This window comes from Mustela nivalis (assembly GCF_964662115.1).
Source record: "Mustela nivalis genome assembly, chromosome: 8".
Lineage (NCBI taxonomy): Eukaryota > Metazoa > Chordata > Mammalia > Carnivora > Mustelidae > Mustela > Mustela nivalis.
The window spans coordinates 89,517,891-89,532,594 of NC_139027.1; the positions used below are offsets into that span (position 1 = coordinate 89,517,891).

General features: G+C 44.0%; 1 protein-coding gene and 1 long non-coding RNA gene across 10 annotated transcripts in view; one reads left to right on the forward strand and one right to left on the reverse strand.

Moving 5' to 3' along the window:
- The window catches only part of LOC309871349 (uncharacterized protein), a 53,554-nt gene extending 40,181 nt beyond the window's left edge, over positions 1–13,373 (reverse strand). For 8 of the 9 annotated variants that reach the window (XM_082744310.1, XM_082744312.1, XM_082744307.1 and 5 more), the window contains exon 1: positions 12,692–12,824. In XM_082744310.1, coding sequence (XP_082600436.1) covers positions 12,692–12,780 — 89 coding nt within the window. In that variant the 5' untranslated portion in view covers positions 12,781–12,824. Of the gene's footprint in view, positions 1–12,691 lie in introns of all 9 variants that reach the window. The other variant, XM_082744313.1, reaches the window with a different exon arrangement.
- The window catches only part of LOC309871356, a 359,459-nt gene that overhangs the window by 119,523 nt on the left and 225,232 nt on the right, over positions 1–14,704 (forward strand). The window lies entirely within an intron of this gene.

Consider the following 14,704-nt stretch of genomic DNA (forward strand, 5'->3'; position numbering starts at 1 on the left):
CACACAAGTAGTTGCCAGGGCTGGAGGGAGGAAAGAACAGAGACTGCTTCATGGGTACAGGGTTTTCTGTTGGAGTGATGAAAATGTTCTGGAACTAGATAGAGGTGTGATGATTGCACAGTACTGTAAATGTTCTAAAGCCAGTGAATTATTCACTTTAAAATGGTTAATTTTATATTATGTGAAATTTACCTCAATAAACAAAACTTTGTGAAAACAATGCTGCAATGCATTTTTAATCGCCTTTAAGTGTACCTGTCATCATTTCCTAGAAAAGGAAATTAAGCTAAATGATAAGTACATTTTTAGCATATTAGCACATACTAACAAATTACTTTCCAGAGAGATCATACCAAATTAGAATTCTATCAAAGGTATATTGGAAAGAAAACACAGATAACCAAGAGGAATCATTAAGGGAAAAAACACACACCAGGCACCTTGGTGGTTCAGTGGGTTAAGCCTCTGCTTAGGTCATGACCTCAGGGCCCAGGATCAAGCTCTGCATCTGGCTTTCTGCTCAGCAGGGAGACTGCTTCCCCCCTCTCTCAGCTTGCCTCTCTGTCTACTTGTGATCTCTCTTTCTCTCTCTCTCTGTCAAATAAATAAAAAGTCTTAAGGGGCATCTGGGTGGTTCAGTGGGTTAAAGCCTCTGCCTTCAGCTCAGGTCATGATCCCAGAGTCCTGGGATCTAGCCCCATATCTGGCTCTCTGCTCAGCAGGAAGCCTGCTTCCCTTCCTCTCTCTCTCTGCCTGCCTCTCTGCGTACATGTGATCTCTGTCTGTGAAATAAATAACTCTTTAAAAAAAAGTCTTAACACACACAAACACCAGCAACTTTGCTAAAATAATAGGTAAATACATTCTTATTTGTAAGTTTATATATCCTAGAGAACTGAAGTGACATTTAAAACACTGGTTCTTATCATTTCTTCATTTGTGAAATATATATGTATAATTTAAACATTTGTTCTAAGTTTTCCTGTTAATATATAGGCGCTCTCTATGTACTGAGGATATAACTATATCCTGTCCTATAAATTTCAAATATTTTTCCAGTTTATTCTTTACTTTTCACTTCAGTTAAAATGATGTGTCTGCTTGTGCACATATTTATTTTAGGCACAGAAGGAGAGGATCAGAACAATTCTCTCCAAAATAAACAGCTGCAATATGACACACGCGTGCACATACACACACACACACACTCACTCACAAGATATTATTTTACCTCTAACCCAAAGTTCAGCATAAGCTCTACTACAACAAGCCTAAATAAACCAAACACATACTTCTCTTATCAGACATAAAATCCATGGAAAGTGGAGGTTTACACTGTTTGTCCAAGAAATATGACTGTATAGAAATAAAACACGTTAATCCCTTTCAGAAGTTGTAAAGAAGCAACATATGTCACTGTTCCCCTCTCTTCCATGCAGTCTTAAAAATACTACCAAAGATCTCATTAAAAGAATTTTTCCTAGTTAGAACCAGTCCTTTTGGAGGGACAGTGACTCCGTTTCAGTTGCTATATATTTAAAATTTTACAATAGCGTCTCTGCAATTTGGTTTCCATGAAAGAAGCCTCACCCAAGCCTATCCTTCCCAACAGCCCTCTGGTCTGGCTGCCCCTCTCCTCTGACCTCTTTGCCCAACCTCTTCTCCCTTTTGTCCACACTTTGTCCTCTCTTACAGCTCTTCTCCTTGGGGTCAGAGGGGTGGGTGTGATAATGAGTGCATGTACACAAGGGAGAAGGACAGGGAACTCTTTCAGGAGACCTTAATTCTCAGTCTCAAATCACTGCTTTAACGATGGGAACACTGGCTTGCGAAAACAATCATTGGGGCAGGAAGGCTTTTAGAAATTTTTCAAAATATCAAGTAGCTGTTACTCTCCCAGAGACTTACACCTGCCTATTTGGAAATCACGTTTTGGGTTTTGCTTTTTAAATAGTTGTTAATTCTAGACTTGGATTGAAGCTCTGGCAACCCCAACACTGGGTATAGCACCTGGAACATATTCTGTCTGAATAAAAAATAACTGCTAAATGAACAACAGGACCATGGAGCCAGCCACCTCGATTCAAACCCTGCCTCTGTCACTTACCAGCTATGTCACCCTGGACAAGATTCTTAACCTCTCTGGATCTCATCTGTAAAATGAGCAGAATATTACCTACCTTATTTGGAGGATTACCTGAATTAATTCATGTAAAAGTATTTCTGGCAGTGTTGGGCACATGGAAAGTACTGATTAAATGCTAATTATTATGATTACAAATAAAGAAGTATGTTACCAAAACGAATCAGATGAACAAGAAGCTCTTCAAGTTCTCAGTGTATTTATCATCTAGGAGGAGAGATCCAGCAGATACAAAGCCAAAGGACATAACTGCCAAACACAAAGTTCAAAATGCCATGGGAATTCTGAGGAAATATCATCTCAGGGCAGAGGGATAAAGAAAGTTGATGTGGAAAATGTAGTGTCCTCACGCTGTCTCCTGAAAGGGTTTTAGATGGTAGGATGGACACCTCTGGGGAAAGGGATGGTGTGTCAGTTTGGGCTCCCTGAGAAGGAGATACCAAGACAGCATTACACCTGTAGGAGATTTATTGGGGGAAATGGCTGTGAAGGCGAAAAGGGAGAGACCTGAGAAGGCATGGGGAGGTTGAACCACAATGCAGGTCTGACCCCTGTGAAGGAGACAGGGAAGGAAGGAGGGCTGGAAGGAAGGATCTCAGACTCCCAACTCAGTCCAAAGAGGGTCTTGACCAACCCAGAGTCACCCTTCAGAGGCATCTGGATCTTGCATGAGTGGACCACAGTAGTATCCCCACTTGCTCAGTAACTGCAAGTAGCCAAAGAGAAGCTCAGTTTTGGCTAAGAAGTGGTGGTGAATCCAGAGGGCAGCAGCTGGAGCCATCAGTCAGTCATGATCCCCAAAGTAGAGGCCTAAGTGATACATTCTCATGGTCCCACAGTGGGGCACAGGCAGTGTCACTAGTAACCATTTGTCCTTGAAACCCTGGTTGGCGTTCAGTTAATATGTGCCATCCCTTAAAATCAAATGCAAGACAATATCATAGGGCTCCTTATCTTTTTAGGCTAAAGCACAGTTGCAATAGTAAAATGAAATATTTACTGTTAAAATGCCTTTCAAATGTGGGTTCAGTTTCTAAAATAATACAAAAGATATAAAAATGGTAATGAAATATCTCTTTTATAAAAATCACAGTTAAAAACTTGAAATGGACATTCAGAACTACGTCAGAAACAAAGTTTGACTAAGAATCTGAAAGGTAAGTCCTTTCTGAACTGGTAGCTTCAGGCAGCATATTGATCCAATGAGAATATAAGAAAACACTGCAAAAGGGCAAGGTGCCACATGAATATGTATAATCCCAAGACATCTTATGTGAGGTGAAGTGGCATTCAAGGCAAAAATGGAGAAGATCAAAATTACCCTTAGCCACTAGAGCCACACCCAGCAGGACAGATGGTCCCACAGAGGAGAGGCATGAAGGAAAGAAGACCATTAAGAACACAAGAGGGACACTCACTGCACTCGGGAACACATAGTCACGGAGTGGAAGGCCAAACAATATGTGCACTCCCTAACTGTCCTTGTTTTACATATATATATATATATATATATATATATATATATATATACACATTTCCTGGCTTCTGGACAATTACTGAATACATAAGTTAAATGCATTTATGAGAGTGTTTCCCCAAAGAACAACAATTATCAGTAACAGGTCTTACTGATTACTGTAATTCCTTTGTTTTAAGGCATGGGAGAGGGAAAAGATACCCTTAGTCCCTATTACTACACGGGCAAGAAAACTGGCTCAGTAGCCAGGTCTACCTCTTACCTTCACAGAGAAAACAGAAGCCAGGGCAAGGGAGCTCCCTACACATCTAGGACCTCATTCTTAGTTCCTCCAAATGGCCTTAGAGGAAGTGATGTCCCTCTTGTCAAGCCTGATCTGCTCCACACCCTTCATCCCACTGAAGGCCTCACCTTTGTCCATCATTTGTATTCCCCTTCTCTGCACTGCTTCTTCAATTTTGCTCTTTCATTAGTTCCTTCTTCTACATATATATAAGATCAATTGGCTCAGCTCTTAGAAATAGCACACCCACACATACCCACCCACCCACCCATTCTTGACCTGGGATTTCCTCCCTCTCTTTCTGGCATATGAATCTATATTCTTTCCACTTTAAGACCCAGAACTATGGCTCAAGCTAGCTGAAGCAAAAGCAGGGTGTTACTGGCACCTGCAACCAAGAAACTCAGAGTTGGAGATGGCACAGACAAGAGCCGGACCTCTCAGCTCACAAAGGGTCTGCTGCACTCCTCTCACCCTCCATCTCTCTGCCCCGCTTCCCTCTCATTATGGATTCTATTTCAGGTAGGTTCCCTCCATGCTGGGGAAAGATGAACGCTGGCAGCCCATGCTACACCCTCAGGGTTTGCAATCCAAAAGGTGGGAGCTCACACTCCCCTGGCACTCATGTTTCAAATCTCAGTAAGTCTGAGAATCTTGGGCCAATCATCAAGGGGGCAAAACTGGATCTGGCCCCTGCCCTCTACTTAGGTCTTCCTGGCTCCCAAAAACTACCACACCACAGGATAAAAGCCAATGGACACTTAACTCCATGGTGGCCACACCCTTGCCTTCACACAAGTTCCTCTATCTGCAATCCCCTCAGCCCCAATCTGTCCCCTGGGAAAACCCCATATTCATCACTCCAAATCCACCTCAGACCGCATCTCCCTCAGGAAGCACTGGCAACCCCTCCAAGAGGCATAGGTTCTGGGATTCTGCCCTATGAATATCTGAATACACAGCCCTCCCGAGCAGGTAGACAGACAGACAGACAGACAGACACACACACACACACACACACACTCACTCATACACTCATGAGAAAATGTGTAGGGAACTGAAATTTCTTTTAAATCTGAAGACAGCATAGTTGTCTACTACTTTTATATATTACAGTACAATAACATATTCCTCCTTTAAAAAAACTTAAAGGTTGATATCCAGGATCTATTATGAACTCCTTAAACTCAACACACACAAAACAGACAATCATATCAAAAAATGGGCAGAAGATATGGACAGACACTTCTCCAATAAAGACATACAAATGGCTATCAGACACATAATAAAATGTTCATCATCACTAGCCATCAGGGAGATTCAAATTAAAACTACATTGAGATATCATCTTACACCAGTTAGAATGGCCAAAATTAGCAAGACAGGAGACAACATGTGTTGGAGAGGATCTGAAGAAAGGGGAACCCTCCTACACTGTTGGTGGGAATGCAAGTTGGTGCAGCCTCTTTGGAGAACAATGTGGTGATTCCTCAAGAAATTAAAAATAGAACTTCCCTATGACCCTGCTGTTGCACTACTGGGTATTTACCCCAAAGATACAGATGTCGTGAAAAGAAGGGCCATCTGTACCCCAATGTTTATAGCAGCAATGGCCACAGTCGCCAAACTATGGAAAGAACCAAGATGCCCTTCAACTGACGAATGGATAAGGAAGATGTGGTCCATATACACTATGGAGTATTATGCCTCCATCAGAAAGGACGAATACCCAACTTTTGTAGCAACATGGACAGGACTGGAAGAGATTATGCTGAGTGAAATCAGTCAAGCAGAGAGAGTAAATTATCATATGGTTTCACTTATTTGTGGAGCATAACAAATAGCATGGAGGACATGGGGAGTTAGAGAGGAGAAGGGAGTTGGGGGAAATTGGAAGGGGAGGTGAACCATGAGAGACTATGGACTCTGAAAAACAATCTGAGGGTTTTGAAGGGGCGGGGGGTGGGAGGTCAGGGTACCAGGTGGTGGGTATTATGGAGGGTATGGATTGCATGGAGCACTGGGTGTGGTACAAAAATAATGAATACTGTTCTGTTGATAATAAAAAATAAATTAAAAAAAAACAACTTAAAGTTTAAATGGAATCAATTTGACATTTTGAAAGACAATTTTTAAAAAATGAACAACTCTCTATAGTTTTATCTGTAGAAAGGTCAGTATTCTAAACAGTTAGTAAAATGATCCATGCCCAATTACAAGTAAAACACACAAAATCAAAATACAAGTTAAAAAAAGTTTACATCAAAATATTCTGGACCTAAAATTAACTCTCTTCTCAGAATAAAACAAGGAAGTCTACCTTTTTCAGTTGTCCCAAACAAAATCTTTGTTTGAGCTCCATTGGACTTTTATCCTCGGTTCTTACTTCCTCATTAGAAGTCCAGATATTCCCGAGCCCTAGAGGCAGGGAGTAGTGTATTTCTGATAAACACATCTGTGTCCAAAGTTCATCTCACGTTCCTGAGGCTACAAATATAAAATGTTGGTAACTGATGAAAAATTAGGAAAGTGAGCATTATGGCAAGGTGACTTTTCTTCAAACAAGGTTAAATGAGAGAGACAAAACAAAGACGTCCTGAAGAGCCTGAAATTACACCTCAGGCTTTGCTCTGGTTGTAGAATGTCCTTTGGCACTAACATCCATGCAAATATTTTACCACCTACTCAGCCTGCCCAAGGCCCAGAGAGGCCAATAAACAGGAAAACACAAAGGGAGTCTTTTTATCTTCTGCCATCCTGAAATCAAATATAGACTCCCTAGAAGTCACTAGTCTCCCTAGAGATATAAGTCTCCCTAGAATATAAGTCTCCCTAGAAGAATCTAGTAAAACAGACTAGGAAGAGAACCGCACAAGTCCAAGCAATATTTTGGGGAGACATGCAAAAACCCTAGGGCTTTTGTTTCTATGTTAATATCCAGTGTGGTGGGTAAATATATTTTCTGATATATAAATATACTTTTGGGTCAGATAACTAGCAGAGGTACAACACGGCCTTTAGAATCAGGAATCCCAGCTCTGCTGCTAACTGACTGGGTGCTGACAAACAAGCAGTTAAGCTCACTGAGCCTCAGTTTCTGCACCCTCTCAGTGGAGGGTAGGAACACTGCCTGCAACAGAGGTTGTGGGAAGATGTGATGGAACCAGGATGAAAATAAACAACCATACCATATCTTTCTACCCTACTATTATGTTCCAGACCCCCTGTCCCACAACCTCCTAGACATTTCCACTTGGATCTTGCCCTTTTCTCAAAATCAATGCCCCTAACACCAAATTCGTCTTTCCCTATCATTAGCCAGGATCTCCACCTAACTCCTCTGGCCCTCCTCCCGACACTCCCATTCTCCAAGATGCCTCCCTCCAATGATCAAATTACACCAATGTGTCTATTGCTAGTCGGACTACAGTGCACATGGTGGTCTTAATCCTTGCTGCTAGCAGTCTTACTGGGAGCAACATTTAGGAAATGAGAACAGTCAACTGAGTCATAAACATGTTCAAATCCAGCAATTTGACTTCAGTGGAGTCTGTCCTAAGGAAATGACACAAATTAGAGACAAAGCTGCTCCCCCAGATGCTTAGAGCAGTATTATTCAGATCAAAGAAAAAAAGAAAGAGAGAGCGAAAGGAAGGAAACAATTCAGCCATCCAAGAAATGGTAATCTAACTTACAACACACAGTTTCAACAAATGTTTGTAGTTAATAAAAATGAGAGGAAAATGCAAATAATAAAATAACTTTAAATGGCAACATTTAAAATCGTAAGCGAGGGGCTCCTGGGTGGCTCAGGTCATGATCACAGGGTCCTGAGATCGAGCCCCAGGGTCCTCTCTGCTGAGCAGAGAGCCCAATGCAGGCTGAGCAGAGAGCCTGCCTCCCTCCCACCCTGCCTGCCTCTCTGCCTACTTGTGATCTCTCTCTGTCCAATAAATAAATAATTTTTTTAAAGCTTTTATTTATTTATTGGACAGAGAGAGATCACAAGTAGGCAGAGAGGCAGGCAGAGAGAGGAAGGGACGCAAGCTTTCCACCGAGCAGAGAGCCCTATACGGGGCTCGATCCCAGGACCTGAGATCATGACCTGAGCTGAAGGCAGTGGCCCAACCCACTGAGCCACCCAGGCGCCCCAATAAATAAAATATTTAAAAAAAATTGTAAGCGAACTTGTCCCTATCTAAAGTAACAAATGCTTAAAAGGAAATAGACCAAAACAGTCCATTTTACTCCATCAATATATAGAGAGCATTTGTGAGAGACTCCTCTCCACTCTGTTTCCAAATATTGGGACCAAGCCCCAATGTCACTCGATTTGCCTTGACTGAGGCCTCTTCTCCCAGATCTCTTCTGCTTCAGACTGATCACTCCTAGCCTGGCTTCAACACACTTGTTTCATTACTTAACTGAGACAATCACTAGTTCCCACTGCCTTGGCCCTTTGAAATCCCACCCCTCTTCTCCATTCACGGAGTATCTTCTTTCAGACCCTTGTCATTTGTCTCTTCTTTCTCTGCCAGCAGGGTAATCCTTACCATCACCACTCACCCCCAATCCATTTTCCTGGCCCTGCTGACAGCTAGGCAGCTCTCAATTCTTATCATTTGACTTGATAAGCCTTCTTCAAGAGGGCCCTCCTACCTGCAAAGTAAGATAGGAGCTTCCAACTCAGACGAACAACACCTTTTGTGATCTGACCCCCAAACTGCCTCAGCTTCTGCCAGTCAGGCTGCCACTCCTCTCCCCCTACCAAGATCCCCCAGTCCAACTCACTGTCCTGTCCCTACCCCTGGCCTACATACCATCTAGTCACATATCTGACAATGTGAGCATCCTCAGGGCAAGAATTCTACCACTCTTTCTCATGACCAATGTTACCCTGGGACTCCCTTACTGGACAGGAGGAAGGAGCAGGCTGGTGTACCTCACCTTTCTACATCATTGCCATGTGTATTTCCACTACCAGTTTCCATCTCCCCTTGCTTGGAACTGCCTTCCTGCTGCGCTTCCCAAATGCTAACCTTGCTCTGTCCCGTATGTAGCTACTAGCCACATACAGCTACTGAGCCCTTAAAATGCAGCTAGTGTAAAATGAGACATGCTAGAAGTGTCCAACACACACTGGATTTCAAAGACTTGATATGAAAAACAGAACGCAAAAAAAAAATAATGTTTTATATTGGTTACCTGTTGATATAATACAGACTAGAGCTGTGGGATTCAATAAAATGCATTATTAAAATTAATGTCACCTCTTTCTTTTTACTTTCTTAAATGTGGCTACTAAAAATTTTGAAGTTACACATGTGGCTCAGTAGTCTAGACACCCTTCAAGGGACCAGCATGAGGAAAACCTTCCTCAAAAGGCCCTCTGTTTGTGCCACTCTTCATGATCTTTTCTGACCCTTTGGAATCCTAAAATGGAGTCCAACATAGAAGCCACTATCTAATTACATGCCATACTATATGCTTCCTGGTACATCATTCTTCTTGCTACATCAATACCATTTATAGATGGGGATTTGTAGTAGGGACTCAACCTTTAATTAAACATGGCATCTTTGCTGGAATAAGATAGCAATACATGGATTTTTTTTTGGTTTCTGTTTTGTTTTGTTGACTCATTTACTCTCCCATTGATGATTTCAACAATGCAGGGAGAACTGGAAGTCAGGGGACCTAATAGCTCTTTGGTCTACCTGTAATTAACACAATGCATATAGGCCATGTGCACATAGATCCATGGCTTGGCCCCTTGCAAGGTCTATCTGTCCTCAGTCTCCACCCTTGTAAAATAAGGTTAATGGTATCAGGCCAATCTACAATACACAGTCAGATTAAAGTAGCTAAATAAGTTCTAACTGGAATGAGAACTACTCTACTTTCCACAGTTCATTGGGTGTCTTGCAGTTTGTGTTGTCTTTAACACAGACTAATTTTTAGAAAGAGAGAACAAATTTACAGCAACCATCCAAATACCAGGGGTAGTGTGAGAAAGTACCTATCAAAATACTTTTCCTAGTCTGTTCATGATGGAGGGCCAGTAATAGGAGAGGAACTATTACATGCCTGCTGCAAGCTGAAGTCATTTATACCTTATACTCACAACAAATTTTACAAAGTAGACATGACCATACCCATCGGACAGAGTAATGAAACCGAGGTTCAAAGACAGGCTAAGTAACCAGCCAAAGTGATGTTGCCAACGACTGGAAATCCAGCGGTATCATCTTTGTAGAAAAGAAAATCTTTATTATTGCTTGAAGACAAAATATGTGAAAATCAAGAGTATTACAAGAAATATGCAAATAAAAATACAACAATAATGTCTATTCATTTCCTTCAGTAGTTTTCTTGCTCTTGGCTAATTCTTGTCTTTCAGGTCAAGAGGCCATTTTTTTTTTTCCTAAGTAGACTTTTTCTTTAAGTAGCAAACAAATAGGGTATATGATGTGCTAGGAACTAGTCCATGAATGTACTGTATTTCTTTAACATCTTTATTTTTTATTTTTTAAAAAGATTTAATTAATTTATTTGACAGACAGAGTTCACAAGTAGGCAGAGAGAGAGAGAGGAGGAAGCAGGCTCCCTGCTGAGCAGAGAGCCCGATGTGGGGCTCGATCCCAGGACTCTGGGATCATGACCTGAGCTGAAGGCAGAGGCTTTAACCCACTGAGCCACCCAGGCACCCCTCTTTAACATCTTTAAACCAGAGTTGTTGGCCAGAGTTTACGTGAGACATTATCACTAGAAGTCTTCAGACACATTTGCAAAAATGTAGTCCCTATGGGTAAGACTGCAGCCAGAAAGGACACTGGGTCATTCCACAAACAAATGCATCCACAAAAAACAGCCTCATATCAAAGAACCTGCCTGTGTTACAAACTGAGGTCATCATGAGCTCAATGAACTGAAAAAAGAAAGTTCCTCAAAATAAAATACTGCACCTTAAAGTGAAACCACAATTACATAGTCTCAAAAATGAACTACTTTCTCAGACTGGTAACAATGTACTGTGCATCTCTAAGAAGCCAAACTCATCTAGGTTTAATTGATTCCACCTTTACAAAATGGAGCCAACATAATCCTGCAGACTTGGAGAGAATAAAAGTTCAAATTCTCTACTACAGAAACAGTCCCAGAGTATCAAATCTGTTCCTTTATCAAGTGTCCCTGCAGTAGTATTTATCAGTCACTAGAAGAACTCTGCACAATGCAACCTGTGTGAGCATGAGATTTTCCTGCAGGGAGGAGACAGGTCAGGACATCATACTTCACTTTCACAACTCTTGAAAACTAATCTCTCGGGGCGCCTGGGTGGCTCAGTGGTTTGGGCTGCTGCCTTCGGCTCGGGTCATGATCTCAGGGTCCTGGGATCGAGCCCCGCATCGGGCTCTCTGCTCCGCAGGAAGCCTGCTTCCCTCTCTCTCTCTCTCTCTCTCTCTCTGCCTGTCTCTGCCTACTTGTGATCTCTGTCTGTCAAATAAATTCTTTAAAAAAAAAAAGAAAACTAATCTCTCGTAACAGTAAGTAATTAATTTACATTCATTGCAAACTGAACGAGATAGTGTAAACCTCAAGGAATCTGAGATTGTAAATAACCTCACTTGGGAACCAGGTGTGTGTGTGTGTGTGCGCGCGCGTCCTTGAGGTACTTCACAGGGTATAAAAAGAAATAATTAGCAAGTTTTAATCTCATGAACAAGATCTTTATTTAAAATTCTCACATATAAAATGAATTCTTTTATGTCATATTTCCTCAAGTGTGTTTTTTCCCTCATTTTAAGAATAAAAAAGACATCCAGAGGAAACAAGGTGTCCTTTTCTCAGCCTCCAGAAACACTAGGGACAGCACAGGTAGCACAGGTGTTTGGTCTTAAACAAAAGTTAAGACTAAGTCGGGAAGAAAATGGAAAACAGAACACAGCCTAGCAAAGCAGCCAGAGATCCCATGCAGCAGGTGACAGGAAGCCTTGGGGACACTTCACAGCCACCAGGATGAGCTTCATCCCAAGTCCCTGCAGGCCCCCTGGGCTCCACAGAACCTCCACCCAGCAGTCCATAAAAACGAAAGGCTGCCAAGAACTCTCACTGTCATCCTGGCAAGAAAGCAGCAGCAGCCTCCTTGAACCCAGGAAAGCCACCCCTCCCTCCACAAACAGGAGGAGGCCCTTCACACCAACCACACATGGAAGCCCAAGCGGCCAGACCCAAAATGAAAATAAGAGGAGCGCGGGAAGACAGACGACAGCTCAATTAAATTTATCCTGGGAGCACTGGGAGGCTCCGTCTCTTTTAAGACTCCAACTCAAAAGTAAAACTAAAATTTAAGGGGAGGGAGCCCACAGAAGAGAGGACAGTTCAGTTAAGTCTGGGCTGGGAACACTTGGAGACTCTACTTCGGCTGTCAGAGTCAGAAATAAAAATTAAAAAACGAGAGGGGGAGGTGTCAGTTTATTTTGTGTGTGAGTGTGTGTGCATGTGTGTCTGTGTAGCACCTGGAGTGCAGGATTTGCCAGGGAGGGGAAAGTGGCGGCTCCGCCGGCCTTGAGGTGACCAGGCTCAAATCCGGGGTGAGTTTACGCCCTGGGCGACAGGGCAGAGTCCGAGGCCAGACTGCCCGCAGTTGGGAACAATGCTGGGCCCCCGAAAGGAGGGTCTCACACCATCCCCACGGCACCCCCACGCCGTCGGCATCCCAGCCCCCACCCTCCCCCGGCCCACGTCAGGGCAAGAACGCCCGAACCCGGGGTCCCAGAGCGGGCCTCACCCAGCAGTCAGCGTCAGCCCGTCCTTCTCGGGGTCCAGCACCTTCTGGGTGGACTTCTTCGCAACCCCGTGGCTCCTTCCAGAGAACATCCCGCCGCTGCTGGAAACCGCCCGCTGGAAACCGCCGCTGGAAACCGCCCGCTGGCGGGGCAGGGGCGCCTGCGCCTTGCGAATAACCGCATAGGATCCTGGTCCCTGCCACGCGGACCCCTAGCCAACCGCTGGCGGCCCCGTCCGTTGCCTGCGCCGCAGCCGCCGCAGCCGCCGCAGGCGCCCCAACCGTCGCAGCCGCCGAAGCGAAGACTCTAGGGAGGAGGGGCAGGGCGGGTGCTGCGAAATCCAGGGACAAAAAGGCGGTGTCCACGCGGAATCCCCGCTGCACTGAGGGAGATGCGAGTCAGCCTTTCGGATGCAGCGCGAGCACAGCCCACTTGGACCTGCCAACGGAGGGCCGGTTCTGAGCTCCTTCTTCCTCCTCCCCTGGCTGTGGGTGAAAAGGCCTCTCGGGAAATGTAATTCTTTAGGGGACGAGGTGCAGGGAACTTACCTTTCCAGAGTCCCCAAGTTGCTGGACAGCACCCGCCTGACCCCTCCAGGAAGAGGCCCAGAGTTCCCAACCCTTCACTCCTTGCTCTGGGCTACCAGCCCATTTTCCTCTAGTGCAATGTGAACCACAAGAACATCTCAGTAAGAAAAAGTCAAGGCTTTAAAATGCAAACTATTGGGGCGCCTGGGTGGCTCAGTGGGTTAAGCCGCTGCTCAGGTCATGATCTCAGGGTCCTGGGATCGAGTCCCGCATTGGGCTCTCTGCTCAGCAGGGAGCCCGCTTCCCTCTCTCTCTCTCTGCCTGCCTCTCCATCTACTTGTGATTTCTCTCTGTCAAATAAATAAAATCTTTAAAATGCAAACTATTTTTCCTTTTGACTTCTAGGATTCACACAAAGGAGGGAGTCTGAGTCCCTTTGACCAAACTAAAATCAGAGCTCCAGCTTCACACGAACATCAGTGGCTTTGGCAGCAGGAAGAGCATCCCTAGACTGTTCGTGAGGAGTCCAGCCAGTACACTTGGCTCCTAGGATCCAGCTTCACTGGGGTATGAGGTAGTCTTGCCTAGAGGGCTCCTCAGGCTCTTGTCTCTTGCTTTGTAGGAAGTGCACCCACCTTCCCTGTGGTGTGCAAGGTCCCACAGCAATTCAGTAGCAGAACCAGAAATAGAACCTGAGGGACCTGACTCTCAGGCTGGTATGCTTTTGCAGATTAGGTGCCTGAAACCTGGAACAAAACTTTGAAAAGGAAAATGGCCTGGAGATTTCTTCTTCTTTTTTTTTTTCTTTAAAGATTTTATTTATTTATCAGAGAGAGGGGGGTAGAGAGCGAGCACAGGCAGACAGAATGGCAGGCAGAGGCAGAGGGAGAAGCAGGCTCCCCGCTGAGCAAGGAGCCCGATGTGGGACTCGATCCCAGGACGCTGGGATCATGACCTGAGCCAAAGGCAGCTGCTTAACCAACTGAGCCACCCAGGCGTCCCTGGCCTGGAGATTTCTTACAAGAGATCTGTAGGATTATTTACTGGCCTCTCAATCCTCTGACACTCCAAATGTGGACAATTGAGCGAGTACTTAAGCTGGCTCTTTAAAATCATGGGCTTTCCGTCCACTTGGAGCACCATTTTTCTCATTCAAGGGAACCTGTACCTTGGGGAGAAACCCAAGAGATGTGACATAGCTTTGTATTCTCATAATTAGCATAATATTTGACCTCCAGAAGCACTTGCTAAAAGTTTATTACAGAAAATGGAATAAGAGCTAGTTCTATATATACTATTTTGACAACTCTAAAAATAGAAAGCCTCTAACAACTAGAAGATATGTGTTTGCACGCCTGGATGATAGACATGTCCATATCCGAATCCAAGGAACATGGGATTGTGACTATTTCTTAGAAAAAGGAAATCATCTTCGATGACCTGGGTGTACCCTAAATCTAATGACTGTCTTCTATAAGAGACGGAAGA